The 19,133-nt window shown below is 37.0% G+C and overlaps 1 protein-coding gene across 7 annotated transcripts in view; it reads left to right on the top strand.

The window, feature by feature from the left end:
• The window catches only part of BIRC6 (baculoviral IAP repeat containing 6), a 184,711-nt gene that overhangs the window by 31,961 nt on the left and 133,617 nt on the right, over positions 1 to 19,133 (top strand). For all 7 annotated transcript variants that reach the window (XM_080342353.1, XM_080342357.1, XM_080342355.1 and 4 more), the window contains exons 11-19: positions 3,261 to 3,410; positions 6,814 to 7,039; positions 11,995 to 12,155; positions 14,935 to 15,066; positions 16,392 to 16,523; positions 16,803 to 16,981; positions 17,599 to 17,729; positions 18,578 to 18,739; positions 18,858 to 18,989. In XM_080342353.1, the coding sequence (XP_080198479.1) occupies positions 3,261 to 3,410; positions 6,814 to 7,039; positions 11,995 to 12,155; positions 14,935 to 15,066; positions 16,392 to 16,523; positions 16,803 to 16,981; positions 17,599 to 17,729; positions 18,578 to 18,739; positions 18,858 to 18,989 (1,405 nt within the window). The remainder of the gene's footprint in view (positions 1 to 3,260; positions 3,411 to 6,813; positions 7,040 to 11,994; positions 12,156 to 14,934; positions 15,067 to 16,391; positions 16,524 to 16,802; positions 16,982 to 17,598; positions 17,730 to 18,577; positions 18,740 to 18,857; positions 18,990 to 19,133) is intronic.

Raw genomic sequence — 19,133 nt, forward strand, 5'->3', positions numbered from 1 at the left:
CTTTTAAACTTTCCTCAGGAGCTTTTGAAGAAAAAAACCCCTTCCTCTTCCCTCCCAAAAGACCTGCTCAAGCTAGTACACATGTTTCTTAATGGGATACTCAAAACCAGGTACAGTAATCCTACAGATGTCTTTGAATGGAACAGAAGAATTCCTTAGCAGTTCTGCAGTCTCTGCATACCATGTGTGTGTATACACAGTGGGATGTTTGCACTTCTGAACAGGAAATTGAATCTGGTTTATCTTCTGACTCACAAGAACCTCTTTTACAGAACTGCTGGCTAACTGATTTTTCTTCATCCCATAATAGTGCATTTAATTATTTCTTGCTAGACATAGCAACTTTCACTTGTCCCTATTCAATTGCATTCTATTTTTTCATAAGCTGGGATGGAATTTTACAGCTGAAATCTCCAAGAATAGTCTCAATTCTGCTGGAGTGAGGTTTTGGGGGAGCTTTCTTGAGGACATTTTTCAAGTGTTCTGAACTAGTATGTTTAGAGCTAACCCTTTCTGTGCAACCCAGTGGTGAGATGAGGAAGACTGCAAGTTGTTTAGTTTCTTCTGGTATGGCTTTGTTTTCTTAATTGCTTTGACTATTCAGGTATTGTTCAGCTGTGTCCTTGCGTCGTGATTTGCTATTGACAATTGTGTCTGTCACGCTTTCTGACTCCTGCCAGAGTACAGGATACATTCAGGATACTGAACATTTTAACAGGTTGGCTTTCACCGCAGAGGCCAAGTCTCTGACATGTTCCCTAACTTGTGCAAATGCTGCTTTCCGGGAACCAGTGACTGTTTTGCCAGAAGGAAGCTTGGGATATATTTGGATGGATTTATGATTCTTACGTTCTGTTTGTATAACCCACCAGGTTCTTGAGTTCAAATGAATTACAGATTTTAAATACAATTCAGAATTAAATTAACAGTGTTTTTTGTGGGTTACCTGTTGTCTTCTGGAAGTATAATGATGCTGGTTTCCAGTTCTCTTTTGACTTCTGACTGACTTAGTGATCACAAAGTCAGCAGTCATTGTTTCAACCTAGTAGTGCATGCCATGCACCAGTAGTATCCCCAAACAAAATAAAAGGGCAGCATTAACTTTTGCACAGGTTTGTTGTTTTTTTTCCCCTGGCACTTGACTATAGCAACTATGGTATCTTTGAAACAAATAATTAAGCATGCATCTTTAGAAGGTCATCTTTGGATGTTCTGGGAGAACAAATTCCACCTTTGTGATACAGAAGGAAAACCACCTGACAGGTTTTGAAAAATGTGCATATGCACTAATAATTTTATAGGCTTATACTGTATAACTGAAGTTCATTATAAACTTCTTTATAGAAGCTTTTTAAAAACAAATAGGGAAGGAATTGAGATATCTCAAGTTTAGCACAGTATTTTTCTTGGAAAAGTGCTGGATGGAGTCTTTCAGGAAAGCAGGAATTGTGATTCTCTCTTGTAGTATGGATAAAGCGGTAAGGGTGTTTTTTACTACTGTTAATTAGTGATGGAAGTTCACAGACTTGGTATGAGAAGCAAGGTTTTGTTTCTTTAAAACTTAACTGTACCCAACCATCTACAGAATAAGTGAGAACTTGGCATAACTTTCCCTTAGAAAAACCTACAACTTTCTGAAGTTCTTCAGTGTCTCTCCTGCTGTGAGCTGTAAAACTGGCAGATAGTGCAAGTCAGCATGTTGAACTACCATTGCGTGAGGGTTTGCCCCTTTGTGAGCTGTTTAATTTCAAGTGTTATTTGCTAGAACTATTTTTTTTCCCCCTCCACTCTTGCTATCTACTTGGGATGTGCTGTTCTGCACCAGGAGTGGCTGGGTTGGGGCTGAGAGATGTGTGGTGAAGGCTTCTTACTGGATCTTAGTGAGAATGGCCCCACCAACAGATGGGTTAATGACTTAATGAAATAGCTGTTTGAATAAGATAGAATAAGAAGGCAAATATAGATAGTGACAAAATCTCACATCCCTTCAGATGCTGGGAGCCCTGCTGTTGTGCAGCATCACCCAGACCCCAGGTGGATTTTCCCACAGCACACTTCACAGATCCTGTCCATGGAGAGGTTCTTTCCTGTTGGTCATTTGAGCTATTATTTTCCTCTTTTTATTCTGTCTTGTGGAAGCAACTATTTTATTAAGCCATTTGTTGTTTGCCCTTTCCTACTGAGATCCAGAAAAAAACAGGCCAGCTCTCTCTGTGTGTCTCACACATCATCTTCTCTCTGTGCCTCTCACACGCTCGCTCTCTGCTGCGCTTGCGCCTCTCTATTGCTCTATGTTTCACTCTCCTCGCCCCTCACAATTCAGAACGTGTACCTGCTGGTTATGCTTTTATCTTAGGTTTTTATTACATATATTATCTCAAATTTGTTTGTTTCAGATTACCTGGGTAATTTGCATAACAGGGTTTGACCTAATGCTGGATGCTGAAGGACATACAGTCTGTAATCAATTTTCAGAAAAACTGTGGAAGGCCTACCTTAGGATTTTCTTCTCTATCTAAATCCTACTGATTAGGGTTTTTGTAACTTCTGAAAATGTTAACAGCCCTTCCCCTAACTTTATGTAAAATTGAGCATTCCTTCTTGGTGACTTCTCTTGAAATGGCAGAAGTCCTGTAGGTATATCTGTAGTGGTGAATAATGAGCAACTTTCTTGGATGATTTCAAGCTTCCATCAAGACATTGTGTCCATTGGAAGTTTTGTACCTGCTCTTTTGTCTGTTGACCTCTTCAGTGTTGTAATTCCGGGTTTGATGAAATAATGTGAAAAGTGCTTTAGGTGAGTTCAGTGGGGAAGTGATTTTTCAATTCTCAAATATTGAACTTTAAAAGGAAATTTATGGGACCTGTACAAATGAGGTAGTGTAGGCCTTCAGTTGACATGATGGAATATTTTCTGTTTAAAAGCATGATTTGGATTATGGGAAGTGTCATAATGGTTATGATTTTGGGTTTCTATTGAGGTTTCGTTAGTTAATTCCCTTTTAACACCCTTTCCCCATAATATGTTTTTTCTTTGATGCCATTTACAATTGGAGTCAGTATTATTGTATTTCTGTTTTGCATTTACCCTGAAAAAAATTCTAGTAGTGAAGCAAATTGAGTGTTCCTGTATAATCTTACTGGTTTCAGGTCCTGCATAATTACTGTCACAATTGTGTGGCACTTCAAGTCTGTCTTCTGAGTTCAGTTTAGCAATATGCCTGTCTAAACTTTCTTCTTTTGTTGTCTGATGATTTTAGGTGGGGAACTTCATTTCCTTCAGATTGGAGGGACCTGCGATGACATAGATGAAGCTGATATACTTGTAGATGGATCCCTTTCCAAAAGTGTAGAACAGTCATCAGAAGGCACCAAGCCCTTATCTAACCCTTCTAGTCCAGGCATTACAGGTAAATTCCATGTGTTTAAATGTCTCGTAGGTAAAAAAGCTTTTGTCGTTTTTAGAAGTTGCATATTAAGATGATTTTGAGTGAATTAATAGCATGCTGCTTTCTACATTTTTGCTGCCTGAAGTTGGAGTTCTGTAGTTCCTGTATGTCTGTCACTGGTTACATACAAGTATAACACTTTAGCAGTTCCTGATACAAAAAAAACCCTTTTGTGCAAGCGTGGCAGGCAGGGAAAAACAGGTAGTTGTGCTGACACTGAGCTTCCCATATAGTATGTAAAATTGCCTTAAAGTTAATAAAACTGTAAAAAACATGTAGTCAACAGATCTCCGTTGCACACAGTGAAACTGATGCCCTCTGTAGTTCAAGCAGTGCAGTTGCTGTTGATAAATTAAGCTTATCGTGTGAACTCTTGGAATTTTTCTCATTAGTGGTTTGTCTGGGTCGAGCTATGCTCAAATTCTGCTGTCATTCTACTAGTTTCTTTCCTGGAAAGGTTGTCTGCCCTTGGACAGCAAGAAGTAGTTGTTTCCAGCTGTCTAAATCCTGTTTTCACCGCAAACATTACATTTAAGTATTGCCTTTACTGCAGTTCTCATAGACCAGTCCTTTGACCAGTCTTCTGCCTTTGGTAGTATCCTGGTCCACTTAGGTGCAAGAAGGAGTTGGATGAGAGGGCAGTTCAAAGGGGAAAAATGAGAGCGGCTCCACCTGCTTGTGAGGGAGAGCAGTGAGTGTGCAGGTTATGGGAGCTCCTGTGTAGGCCTCTTGATCTTTTCTCAGCTCTCATCAAAGGTGATTTAGTGTAGATAACTTCTTGTTACTAAAACTTAACAACAAATGTAATTTTGCTGGTTAAGTGGAATATTTGAGTCATACTGAGGTTTTAAAAGTGTATGTATGCTTATAGTCTTGCTTTGAGTTTTAAATTGAATTGTTTATGAGGGAGCTGTAAAACTGTTACATTTTTCCTTTTGTTTTAACCTACAATTGTTGAAGATACAGACACAAAGCATAATTACTTCAGTTCGGTTGGAGTTTGGAGGTTTTGGTCATGTCTGTTGGTACAGAAATAGGGATATACTGGGAACGGATGACCTGTAATGTAAAATACAAGAATAAATAATACAAAGCATGAAGATAAAGCAATGATACAATGGCAATAAACCATTCATGTAGCTGTGACTATTTCAAAGAAGTGATGCTAATTTTATGTGTGTGTGGTGGGGCATGTTTTTCCGTGCAGCTACAGAGGACAAAACCAGCTGGGAGAGGACTGAGTGGCAGTATGGGGACCATTTTGGATCATGGCATCTTTTTTGTCACCAGGATACTTGCTGTCTTTCTCCCCAAACCCCGGCTTGCTGCCAGCCTTGTAACACTTTAAGTTGTGTTGTGCTGTGTTTGTATGACCCCCGATTTTACTCCACAAGAGGTGATCAAAAAAGGAAAGGAAAAGATGTTTTTTGCCATGTGATTATATGTAAGCAGCAGTAAAGGGGTTTCTGTTGTCTTCTCTGCTTTTTAATTTCTCCTGCTCCTCCTCTTTTTCACCAAAGGAGCCATTCTTAAGGTTTGAAGACCGCTAGGTAATAAACTGTTGAACATACGTGAGGGAAAGAAGTCTATGGCTTTCTTCTGCACCTTCCTTCTTTTGCTAATGGCAAATAAAGCAATGAAGAGAATTTGGATATCCAGGACATAGGTGTGCATTCCCTCTGCAGCAGATTTAAATTACTTCCAATCAAGTGGTAACTTTGGTAACTTTGACTAACCTGATGAATCAAATTGATGGTCATTACTGTTTAAATTCTGCCAGTACTCTAGTGGCCATTTTTTTCCCTTGTTCTACTCCCCATCCAGCTTTCAGTATAGGCTTGAATATGACTTTTTGAATGTATAGACTTCAAATAGCTGTATCTTTAGACTACCCACAAGCTGCAGATCCTCCCTTAAGTAGTCATATAATTCAGAGAGTATAGTATTGCTTAAACTTGGTCTGTAATGTTTTCAGAAAAGCTGTTGGATACACAGTAATAATCAGATAAATTGAGTTCTGTTTTACTGTGGCATCAAACTGAGCCACTAAAAACTGTGAGAGAAGCTTAATAGTCACAGGAAGCCAGTCCTAAAATGAGAGGGCAAGAGAGAAGAGTTGAAACCAAATGGTGGTTGCAGAGCTCTTAGTCTGAGCTATCTGGGTGAAGGATACTAAGGTCAGTAATACTTGATTCTTAGTGTATAATGTGCGAACGATTGCTAGGGCTGCGCAAACATCTCCACTTTGGGGGAGGAAATGTGTGTGCCTTTCTACACCCAAGCTGTGTTCTGGTTTCAACTGGGCTTGCTTTGCAAGATAGTCTCTTAAGTTCAGGCTTTACTGTGTGGGTGGTATTTGTACCAGTGGTTTGTGGTTTGTTTTTTTCCCTTGGGGTGGTGACAGCAGAAGTCAGGTAGCAAACTTTTCTCCTTGTGAAAAACATAATTTCTTTACAAGTCAAAGATTTTCTCCAAAATGCATTTTTAAGATAAAATGGTCAAAATGTAACAAGATTGTGCATATCTTATTTTCCCTCGAGTTTTCCTTTTTTTTTTTTTTCAGATGAAACCTGATTATTTTTAGAGTTTATTTGTAATGTTTCTTTCGGTGTTTATCTCCCTGGGATATTTTAATTTTCAGTACTTCTTCAATTAATATCATTGTTTCCTCAAGACAAGACTTGAATATGAAGACAGGAAGACAAAATACTTGTCTAAGCCCAGTGTCTTTTAAGTGCATTACATAAAGCATGTTTGTTTTTCACTTATCCCTCTTTTAAGCTCAATTGGAAGCTTTCCAAAACATCTAGTAATCCACCGTAAAACAAGTCTATATTGATAAGGAAGTGCCAAAGTAATGTTTTAAACAGTGATAAAAATGTTACAATTGCATAGTAATTTCGTATGTCTGTTTTCATGAAATATAAAACTTTCTTGGATTTTTGTGAGTCAATGGAGATACTAAAAAAATGTTTTAATCAGCTTTACAACATCAAAGTATAGCTGGCTAACTGCTTTTTCCTGATGCTTCTGGTTGAATCCCAAGCAGCATGCTCAGGGCTCTCAGTACTTAGAAAATGTATTCCAACTGAGCTGCCTTCAAAGGATGCTGACTTCAAGACTAGGGTTGTTTGGTTGCTTGTGTTTGGGATTTTTTTTGTTTTCGCTGGTGTCTTTTTTTGTTTGTTTGGGTTTTTTGGTTGTGGTGTGTTTGTTTTTGTTTTTTTTTTTTAAAAAAAACCCAGCTTCATATAACATTAAATTAATTTTACCTATAGCAGTTTGGATATATCTCAAACTGTTCATAGGATGTTCTGGAAAAAATACCTACATATTGACTAATATATATTCGGTAATTATGCAGGAGTTGATCTTCTGGTGGACCAGCCATTTTCCCTTGAAACACTGACATCCCTGGTGGAACTGACCCGTTTTGAGACCTTGACGCCACGGTTTTCAGCCACTGTCCCTCCCTGTTGGGTAGAAGTCCAGCAAGAACAGCAGCAGAGGCGGCATCCACAGCATTTGCACCAGCAGCACCATGGGGATGCAGCTCAGCATACTCGAACTTGGAAGCTGCAGACAGACAGGTAGGGTAGGGCAAGGATGCGGAAAGAAGCATGTCTGTATTGCTTAACTGGTTCATGTAGCCTGTGTAGTCACAAATTTCATGCAATTTGATTGTTTTGAAGTAGCGTGAAAGTTTAAGAAGATATACTTTCAAACTTAATAATGCCTATTTGGTAGTTTGCATTATAGCACTTTGTGAGATTGCCAGAGTCGGTTTAGTGGACCTTGAAACAAATTGAAAAGTCAAGTTTTGAATTCAGGTATTTTTCTTTGCCAAATGTTGTCATTTCATTATATAACTAGGCAAGCACATCCCCCAGAATTACCGATACTCTTGATTGTTTCTGTGAAAGTCTGATTCACCTTTCTAATGCATAGGAACATTCTTAGTACTTTTTTTTTTTTTTTAATTGGAAATGCAAGCTGTGGGTGCTAGTATTACTATAATAATTAGTTGTCGTAAACGAAATTGTATTGTAATTTATTTTAAAATGTGAAGATAGAATCTGGATTTATGTCTGTGCAGGTCAAGTTAAATGTTTATAGGTGAGACATTTAGTTAAGCCAGTATAGAGCCCTAGTTGTGCTAAAATTTAGGCAATATTTTCATTGCAATGAGCTGCACGGACATGGTATATGTAGCCCTTCCTAGTTTTTTATGCATGGCTTTAGAACTTGGAATTCCTCTGGAATTCTAAGGGCCACAACAACAGTGTTGCAGTCACCTTCAAGAGTTGCTTAAAACATATCTGAAGTAGCTTTGCATAGTTTTTCTGTAAAATGCTTGGAGAAACAAAATATAGATATAAATTGTGTTGTGTGCTTTACTAAGAGACGTATGCAATAAAGCATTACAGGACCTTTTGGGTTGGGTTGTCACACATCTGTCCCACTGATGTGTAAGATTTGAATATTATTGTGGAATCTAAATGCCCGTACAGTGGAAAGAATGAAATAGCTGAAGGGGAGCTAGGGGAGTGAGAGTTCATATGTGGGGGAAAAAAGCTTGTTGTATAAATAAGTGAAAGCTTGCATGTGATAAAGGAGCATTCCAGGTGGGAAAACAGGTCTAGAAGGTAATAGTTGCAGGCATTTCCAGGGGCGACACCTAACATGAGCTGAATTTATGGTTAAAAACTTGCAGTTTATTGTAGGCTTTAAAACCTTTGTTTATCTTGTGATTTTGCTTTGTGTAAGTAAAATGATCTGTATGTAACAAATGGCAATGAGGTGGTTCCTTGCAAACTTCCAGTTAAAACTACTGATTATCTGGTGTGTTCAGCAACAGCAGAAAAGTAAAAAGCTACCAGTATGAAGATACAAGGAAGCAAACAGGGAAGGCAATAGATGTTAATTAGAAGGTGATAGTTTAGGAATTAGTTTAGGAATATTGTCTCATTAGAGGAAAATAATTATGCCTGCTGCAAAGTAAAACAGGAATGTAAAGCAGGAAAGTTAAAAGTTTTGGTTTAGTGCTGGAAATCTTTGACAGCTGCTTAATGACTCATGATGAAAATGATTAAATTACAGTCTCTTTGTTCATAAGGTAGAATATACAATATTAAGATTAAGTGCAATGTTGGTGCTTCATTAAAAGTTATCTGGGAAGAGACCTTTTGACTTCTGGGTTATTTTGTTGGTCCTTAATATGACATTCCTTTTATCTTCCCTTAGAGTGTCGCATACTGATTCCTATCAAGATGTGGGATTATAGGGTTAGGTGGATGAGTAATGCAATTTGATGTGGTAATTCTTTTGTTTCTCAAATAGATAGAAGGAGATAATTCTGTAAATGTGTGTTAGGGAATGGCCTTTTATTACATTCACACTCTTTCAATCCTACTTTGCTTTTTTTAAAAGACTGTATAACAAAGACAACTGAAAAACCAGAGTCTGTTTTACCTTATAAATTATCCAAATATCAGTGTTTCCCCTTCAGTGGTAAATTAACTGAAGTGTTAAATTTGGTTAATCCTTTTTAAAAATTTCCTAATGTGCTTTGATAAAATAGTGATATCTGAGTTCCCTGGCTTTTTCTCAAATTTATATAAGAAATACTTTATGTATTCATCTTATGCAGACCTATTTGAAAATATGTGAAAGAAGGAAGAGCTGGGTACTGCTGAGCTTCCCAGTGTTTAAACTCCAGAAATGAGTCTGCAGCTCGAAGTTCAGTTGTAGTGGAAGATCAAACGTTGATGAGATGTTCTAGAAAGGAATGAAGAAGTATGTTGGAAAAATTTTTGTAGTTGTGAGAATGGTGGTATAGTTGCATTTAGAACAGTCTTCATTGTGTATTCTTCTTTAAAAAGGAGCTAGAAGAACTTGCATTAGATTATCAGAGAAAAGTGTTGTTTACGGTGGATATACTAAAATCTTAAGACAATAAGGAGAAAGTAATTTATTTTTTTTCTTTGAAACTGTACATGCGAATAAAGAGGATGCACTTAAACAGAGCTATGAGAAAGTAAAAAGCTGTTTAAAGGGGAATTTTTCACTTATCACAGAATTAATTGTGGAGGTCATTGCTAAAAATATAGGAAGAACTCCTCACTGTTGGATTAATAGGGGGATTATTATTCAATACATGCTTATTCAGAGATACTTAAAACTTCTTTGGGGCAACTGCTGCTGAGTTTTGTCAAAAATAGATTTCTGGAGTAGACAAATAGCAGTTGTAATTCAGTACGGTAGCGTATGTTGTATGCAACATACAGACTACAAAAGGCTGCTACAGACAAGCTGGTTTATTATTCATTTCTGGTTTTGTACCAGATCTTTAACTTAAACTGGATGAGCAGAATATTACTTAGTCTTTCAGAAGACTGCTTCCTTTGAATGTCTCATTCAGGCCATGCTTTGCATGACACCTATGGGAACGCTCAGACATAAAAAACCCACCTGCAAACCGCTCCCTATTTCACACTGGGCTCTGTATTCTCCAAGTTAGAGGAAAGGGTGGCTGAACATGAACCAGCAGTGTGCCTAGGTGGCCGAAAAGGCCAACAGCATCCTGGCTTGTATCAGAACTAGTGTGGCCAGCAGGACTAGACCAGTGATTGTCCCGCTATTCTCAGCGCTGGTGAGGCTGCAGCTTGAATCCTGTGTTCAGTTTTGGGCCCCTTACTACAAGAAGGAAACTGAGGTGCTGGAGAGAGTGCAGAGGAGGGTGACCAGGCTGGTGAGGGGTCTGGAGCACAAGTCTGATGAGGAGCAGCTGAGGGAACCGGGGCTGTTTAGCCTGGAGAAAAGGAGGTTGAGGGCGCTGCCTACAACTACCTGAAAGGAGGTTGTAGCATGGAGGGTGTTGGTTTCTTCTCCTGAGTGACAGGATGAGAGGAAATGGCCTCAAGTTGTGTCAGAGGAGGTTTAGATTGGATATTAGGAAACATTTATTCACTGAAAAGGTTGTGAAGCATTGGAACAGGCTGCCCAGGGAAGTGGTGGAGTCACCATCCCTGGAGGTTTTTAGAAGTTGCATAGATGTGGTGCGTAGTGACATGGTTTAGTGGTGGACTTGACGGTGTTAGATAAATGGTTGAGCTCAATGATCTTAAAGGTCTCTTTCAACAAAAACAATTCTATGATTCTAAGTTTTTAGCTTTGTATTTGCTAGCAACATTATTTTTTCCTTGGAGTTGTAGGATAAATTTTTATTATATTTACCTGAGTTTTTTGTACAGTTAGCTGAAGATTCTTCACTGTTGCTTCTTAAATCATAAACACAAGCTGTTTTTTGTCTGTCTTCTCACGTCTTCTTGCATAATCACTCCTTTTCTATGTTGCTTGTTCTGGAAAGCTGGCATGCCATTTCATTGTGTGTACCTGGAATCCGTTAGAAGTGTTTTGTACTTGTCTAAAGGAGATATGGCGTTCAGACGTATAGTATTGTAAAAAATGCAAATAATTAAATATAGTTGTACCAATTGTTAATCTGTTTTAAAATGGTTTTCTACACAATAATCATTGCGTAGCATATTATTTGATTTAAAATACCTTTTTGTAATTTAGAATTTAGTAAAACATCTAACCAATATTTATAGCAGCATACTCAGGTTCTTAGTGAAATCAGTTATGCAATTAGATAATCACAGACTATTGAAGTTACTATGTTAAAAAAAATGTTTACTGATAAATTGAGAAGATCAGGAAGTGCAGTTATTTTTAAAATGTATACAAATGTGACAATTGGCACATTATTAGTTAGAATCAAAGAGCAATTCAAATAAAACTCTTTTTTGCAGACCTCAGTGTATCAAACTCTGGAACTGATCATTGTGAGGTACTTATTATCTCAAGTTTACACTTTCTGTGTAAACCAAAGCAGGCTTCAAAAGGAAAATGACTTATTGAGAAAAAGCTGCACCCATTTTGCACAGGACAGGCTTCTGAGTGCACATGCAGTAAGAAGCATTTATCTTCCTGTATAAATTATCAAATATATTTAAGAAATTCATTTAAAACTAGTATTTTGGGTCTTCTAGACTCTGTACCACTGGGAAGTGACATTATTTAACACTTACCAATGGGGAAGGCCAGCTTAAGAGGTTGCAAGGTAGTTACTATCATGCTTTCATACACTTCACTGATTGGTAGATGCTTTTTTAGTGTGTTGTTTTGGTTTGGTTTTTTTCTCATTCTTTTTTTCCAGGAATGAGTAACTGATTTTATATTACTGTAGAAACAGTACTTAAGTTATGGTATAGGGAATCTTTTCACTGGTACTTTTATCCAAATGTTGATTTGCCCTCTTATCAATTGGCTTTTAGCATGTTCTTCACAAAATGAATGTGGTTAACTGCAGCTCAAAAGAATTTTACTTCAGAAATTCATGTGGATGTCCGCTAACACAAAATGAGCTTTTATTCTTGTTAAAAAAAAGTTGCATAGATGGAGAATGCCCAGGGTAATGTTGCCTGCTTGCTCTGAATTTCCTCTTAACACTGGGTCATTGTCGTATTTTTTTTCATGACAGCAACAGCTGGGATGAGCATGTCTTTGAACTGGTTCTACCAAAAGCTTGTATGGTTGGACATGTGGACTTCAAATTTGTTTTGAATTCAAACATCACAAACATTCCCCAGATTCAAGTGACTTTACTGAAAAATAAAGCTCCAGGCTTAGGCAAAGTCAATGGTAAGAAGGAACTTCTTTCCCATTATTTTTTCTTTTCTCAAACTCCTTATTTTCTGTGATGTATATTAGAAGAATTGCTTGAAATTGTGTGAATATTTTGAGTTCACTTATTTTCATTTTATTCTATTTCTCAGCATCATGATCTGTTTTCACTTACCATATTTGAATGTAAATTTGGGAAACAAACTAGCTAAACAGTTTCAAAATCCTGAATTTTATACAGATAAAAGTATATTGCTTGGAAAGGTTGAAGCGAATTCTTATTCTGTACTGCTTGAATCCTACAGTCCTTAAAAGAAATGTTGTAAATTGTAAATCATCCTACAGATTGACTGATGAAACAAATGGTGTTCTTTTAAGTTCTTGATGTATTTTAAAAAATTGTAATAAATTATTCCAAGTCGCAGAAGGAAATTACTTGCCAGTGCCTCTTGGATTCATAAGAGAAAATAGCAAGGCTTTTTTTTTGAGGACAGTAGATAAAACTTGGGTTCATGGGGTATTCTCTCATCATCTGGCTCATTAACTAAGCAACATGAAAGCTGCAGTATGATTTCACTTTCGTTCCTGGAAGCTTTGACAGGGTAGACCGAAGCTTTGAATGCTCTTGCCTTGGGAAGACTCCTAGCTGGAATCTGCATCTTACGAGCTCTCAGGGAGCCTGTGAGGGGGTAACATAAATTGAAAAGTCACTTCTTTGGTGTGGAAAAGTTTGTGCCTTCATGGGGATTTTCCTGTGGCAGGATTGTTCGTTGCATGTCCTGCTGCCCTGTCTGCGAGAGATGGAAGCGGTTCTTCCTTTTATTGAGGCATTAATTGGTTATCTTTATCTGGCCACCTCTCCTTTGAAAAGCTTCTAGAAACTCAATAGTTCAGAGAAGTCTTGCTCTTGGATAATATTAAATTGGCTGCTGCATATAAAATGTGTTAGAGAGAACAGCAAGAATGATTGTAAAAGCTATTTTTTTCTTTTTCTATTTTTTTACATGCTAAGTAAGAGCACCCCAGTTAAACAAGGGTAACAGAGCTGTCAATTTTGAAAATGAATACAGGCATGCCAAAGATCATTATCATGCGCTTATACAACTTCTCACTCTGCAGCATCTCCCAGAGTTTAACAAGAAAAAAAAGTGTCCTGGAGATGCTCCTTAAAGAAATACTATAAACTGGTGGTTATCCAAGAATAAAATATTCTAGCATAGTGATATTCTTGGAGAAAAACATGTTCTTTTAGGATACAAGATGGTTTAAGAGTTTTAACGGAAGTGCGAGCTGTGACTGCAGGACAGCGATCAACACATGTTCTTGCAATTTCTTGCTTTGTTTAGTGCTGGAAGTAAAGCCTTAGTTTTAACATGTACCAGAATTTTGTCTATCAAAGCAAAAAATAGGACAGATAGTCCATGTTGCTCTTCCAAATGGAACCTGCGTTGTTTTCAGCATTAATTTTAGAATTCAGTCAATTTGCAGACCTGAATGTCAGAGTTAATCTGAAAACTCTCACCTTTGAAAGAAAACAATAGAAGAAAAGCTAAATTGTGTTCCTTAATGTTGCAGTTTTAAGTATTTCTGAGCAAACAGCTGCATGAGTTGGTAATTTTTGAAGAGATTTGATTTGGCTGTGAAATAGATTGCCAGAGCTTTCTATGGATGCTTTACAGTACAGCATACCCATTACAAGATATGACAGAGCTCTTCCAGAAAGTGATATGTCACTACCTTACATGCAGACTGATGGAATTTGCTTTTTTCTGTTATGGACAGGGTAGAGAATGCATGGAGTGGAGGGCCAGGTGATCTTTTTTTCTTTTTGATTCAGTAGGATTGGGGCGCCTCATCTAACCAACATCCTCTCAAGTGTCATTACATTGCAGCTGTTTTCTGCCTTATTTTAGTTTCTTGGATTTTGGAAACGGACCTTGATGACATTTGCCTTTTTTGTGTGCACTATTGAATGAAGTAATAGGGCACTAATTATTTAATTATAAGGGAAAACAAACCTAGATAACTTATATCTGTGCTGGGTATTATCCAAAATGTTTCAATCCCAGAAAGAAGTAATATTCGGAATTATTTGGGGGCATTTGAAAATGTATAAAATCTTCAGACTGAGATTCAGTTCACTCCCCCTTCTACCTTTCCTTCCATAGGTGTTGAGAAACTGAAATGTTAAGATAATGAAACCTAAAGAAGATGTGTAGGGGAGAGTTTATTCAGTCATTTTTTTGTGTGTGACAGGAACCCTGGAACCAGTTAAATATCTAGTGTGTAACAACAGGAAGGCCAGAGGCATAATTCTTTGGGTTTGGAACTAATGCTTTTGATGTGATAGTTAATGCACTATATGTGCTTCTTGTTCATTTGCTTGCATGACCTCTTCATTTATGATTCATGACAACCATTTAATTGAAAAAAGAGCTGTACTTAAGTATTATAAAAATCATGTCTGATGTTCAGCAGGGAGCAATACGGTTATTTTCAGTGTAAAATATAAAAATTTCAATACTGGAATCTAATTACTTGGGAGTAATCTACAGTTGGTTGTTAGGAGAAAATAATATAGTCAATGTTAAGCAAAGAAGCCTGTTTACAGGTCATTCAAATAAATATATTTAACTATTTGCTTCAACTTCAATTGCAATCCTAATATGAAAAATATGCCTTTGTATGTTTGTGGTTCTTATATTAGAAACAGTGTTTTGCTATGAAAACTACTGCTTCTGTTTTCCTTGAGTCTTAAGCAATTTTTATTAAATCTTGCTAATATTTTTGTTTCCAGAAGCGGCAGTAGATCGGCAGATCACATTTCCTTTATCTCCATCTCATAATATTGAAGTGGAGAGAAATGGAAAACCAGGACTGGTTGAATTCAGTGAAGAAATGCAGTATATGGATATAGAGGAACCACAATGTAGGTTTTATTTATCTTGTTATACTTTGTTTGAAATATGAGCTTGTTTTTCTTTTGTTGTTGTTGTGGGGGTTTTTTAAATTATATACTGGAATTTCTCTGCAAAAAGTTCTCAGCCATTTAAAATAGACTAATTTCTCAGCCCTCTTCAGTGTTACCTCTCTCATTGGTCTGTTTACTGTACAGTTGAAAGTTTAACACAAATGTGCCCAAAAGAATCCAGCTTACTGGAGTTTTGGTGCTTAAAAGCAGATTAGTATTTATCTGGAATTAGAAATAAAGTAGGTTGATATGTCACCTTTCTGTATTAAACTCTTACCTGTTCCAGCAGTATTTTACTTGAATACCTTAGCTCATTTTAGTAGACTTTTTCTTTGCATACCTGGCTTTTGTAGAGATTGCTGCTGTAAACCAAGCAAAATAATAAACAGCTAGTAAAGAATTCTTAACTAGTCATGTTGACTTCCAGCCACATCTGACTTGCTGTGATGTTTTTATAATCTTTTTTGTTAACCAGTACTCTTCCACAAGATCTGTTAGAGAGACTCTGAAAGACAATCAGATTGGATCTGAGTGAGGAGAGCTACAGACTAGAAATTGCTAGTTGAAGTGAATCAGTGCCAGAGCTTTGATTCCTATTCTTGATCCTTTTAGCAGTCTTACTTTACATCATCTTTTCTTTAATGTGATCAGGCTTTAAAGAGCCCTTCCAATCCAAACCATTCTGTGGTTCTGTGACTCCAAGAAGGGTGTTGCAAAGGATGGGGGAAGGGATCAAAGGGGTGATAGAAGAAAAAGTGCTGGAAGGAGATGCTTCATGCTGAGAAAGAAGCAACAGATGAGTGAGTGATAATTTCAGTAATTTCAGTATAGCACAGGAGAAACAAGTCAGCCTTTTTTGAAAGAAGCAAATGAAAAGCCAAAACAAAAGAAAAAAACCACAATGCACACAAAACCACGAATGAGCAACAAACTAACGAACCACCGAACAGTTCTGTTCTGCTTCAGAAAACATCCAATGATAGCTGTGGATCAAAATATATTAGTCCATCATTTCATCAGTTGAGTATTTGGTGGCTTTGATGAGCCAGTCAACATACTTCATATCCATATAATATAACTGAAAATGCTTTAAAAACTGTTATTTACCTGCATTGATTTCACTGAAAGACGGCTACGGGTGAACCTCAAGTAATTGTTAGTTTTTTGATGTAGAATTTACATGTATGTAGTGACAAGAGTTTGACATGGTGTATTTTTAACCAATGAAAATGATGAGATTTTGTGACTTATGAGTCAGGTCCATATTACTCTTGTGTTTTAAGGTCTTAGATTGTGTCCGTTTCTGGAGGAACACAAGGAAGATATACTTTGCGGTCCAGTATGGCTGGCTACTGGACTAGATCTATCAGGACATGCTGGAATGTTGACACTAACAAGTCCAAAGCTTGTTAAAGGTATTGGTGTATTATGCTGTTCGCTCGAAGAGTGTTTGACTAAAGTGTATCTCGTACTTTTGTAGGCAGTCTTTGGTTTGTATTTATTTTCACGTTGACAAATTTTGCTGTGTAACACAATTGTGAGTTACCTTTTCATACTGATGCTAAAGTACTGTGATTAATGTAGCTGAGTTCTGCTTGTAGACTATCTCTGTGAAGTTGAAATCTGTTTACAACTCGCCTTAGTAAACTATGAAAATTCTCTGCACTACCCCTTTTTGTCCCCTCCACTTGTAGGCATGGCTGGTGGCAAGTACCGCTCATTTTTGATTCACGTTAAAGCAGTGAATGACAGAGGAACAGAAGAAATCTGCAATGGTGGCATAAGACCAGTTGTTAGAATACCATCTCTAAAACCGCAGACTAACAAGGGCCATTCCCTTGCTTCATTGTTGGCAAAAGTTGCAGCAGGCAAGGTAATGAATAGCCAAGAAAGATGTCTGTGATAAAGTTGTAGAATTGGCGTGAGCTCTGTAATCTGAAAATGGAACAGCTGTTAGGATAAATAAGGTCCATTAAAAATTATTTTTTTAAGAGTTGACAGTTTATTGACTCCTTCAAGAATCGCATTTCAACATATCTGAGTTGTTTCTTCTGTGCAAATTTAGATGAAGAGGTCTGTTGTGCCCCTTCCCCATCCCAACCACTTCTTTTTGAAACTTCTGTTTACATGAGTGTTTTCAGTAGCTGATACACCTCATCCTCTTAGGAAGATGTGTGTATGGTGTGTGTGTGTATGTGTATTTTGCTCTTGATCATTGTAGTTGTAAGACTGAATAATACGATGTACATCTTGTGGACATTATTAGAATGGTTAGAACATAATAAATTGTAGAACATTGTTAAATTTAATGTTCTGTATTAAAGCAATTAGTGAATAAAAGTAGTCTATTTTAGTACTATGCTGAAGCTGTGTGAGAGATTTTACTGAACTTTATTTATTTCACTGAACAAGGTATAGAAATGAAGTAGTGAAAAGCAATGTGGTTTATGGAATTTTCTTTTTTTCCCAAAAAAAAAAAAAAAAAATCAGGAAAAGCCATCTAGCAAAATTGAAGCCACTAATTCTTCAAGAAAATCAGATAATCTGAGAGGCTGTGACTTACTTCAGGAAGTGTCTGTAACAATTAGAAGATTTAAAAAAACTTCCATTTCAAAGGAAAGGTTAGTAGGTGGTTTTTAATTCTAAAATACATTAGCTTTAGTTACACTTCTCTTGAAGTACTTAGTTTTCAAAATAGCTCTGGTCAAACTACTGTTTCGAGTTGTCATTTCATAAATGTAGTTTGTATGGAAAATCCTGTAAATGGTGAGTTTAGCTGAGTTCAACCGTGCTGTGCAAGTTGCAATAGAATAACGCCATGCATAAAATTGTATGTTGAGTGATTATTTGCCTGACTCGAAAAGACCAGTGTAAATAAGTTTTCCTGGTAAATTAGATAAATTATTTGAACAGATTATTTTTAAAGGAACCATCTCTCTATTTCCACGTGTTGTCTTGTTTCTTACAGCAGAGTATATTGTCAAAAAGTTCAGAATCAAATTTAACAAATTCTTACTCATAAATTTGGATAATTTTTCTATAGATTGGTACTACAGACGTAAATACAATTAATTCAGTATTTAATTTGTATTACCAACTGCCACCCCACAGTGGTGGCACTGTCTGTAATGGCCTTGAAAGAGAGCAGAGAGGCTGCAAAAAGATACATGCAAATTGCTGTCAAAGGGTGTTGTGGATGATGAAAGTTTGTTTAGAAGTTAATAGGAAAAAAAAATCCCTGAAGGTTACTAAATATACAGTAACCTAGGAAGTTCTTTGAGCAGAGAACACGAAGATGAGGAATGTGTGCATGGAAAGTATCATATATGCTTGTGCCCTAGTTCCACTGTCATCTAGGCATCTTTTTTTTGCTGCTTCTAAGACAGAATACAAAGCTGGAGGGACAATTTCATGGGAGAATGGCCCTCTTGGATAATTCTGGTTTTTATTTCCTTCTCCTTCTCCTTAGAGTTCAACGATGTGCCATGTTACAGTTTTCAGAGTTCCATGAGAAGCTGCTCACCACCCTTTGCAAGAAGACAGATGATGGTCTGACTACAGAACATGCTCAGAGTCTTGTACTAGACACGCTTTGTTGGCTGGCTGGGGTGTATTCAAATGGACCTGGCAGGTATGAGAGAAATAGTGTTTGAATTAGCATGACTATTTCTCAGTATCAGCTCTGTTAAAAAAAAAAAAAAAAGTACAGTTTGATGTGGTTCTCTGAAGTATGCAACTTGTTTTTACAGCTCAAAGGAAGGAAACGACAGCTTGCTTTCTAAAACACGTAAATGTGTCTCTGATATAATACGTGTTTGCTTCTTTGAAGCTGGGCGGAGCATAGCTCACAAATGTGCACGATTTCTTGCACTATGCATCAGGTCAGTATTAATTATTGATGTGTATTTATTTTTATATATTTATATTTTATATCTATTTGGGGAGTTTACATGCAGTCTGAATTTTATGTACGTGTTTGTTATTGTTTCACAGTGAATTTATAAAGCAACAAGATCTGGAAGATC

This window comes from Nesoenas mayeri, assembly GCF_963082525.1.
Source record: "Nesoenas mayeri genome assembly, chromosome: 3".
NCBI lineage: Eukaryota > Metazoa > Chordata > Aves > Columbiformes > Columbidae > Nesoenas > Nesoenas mayeri.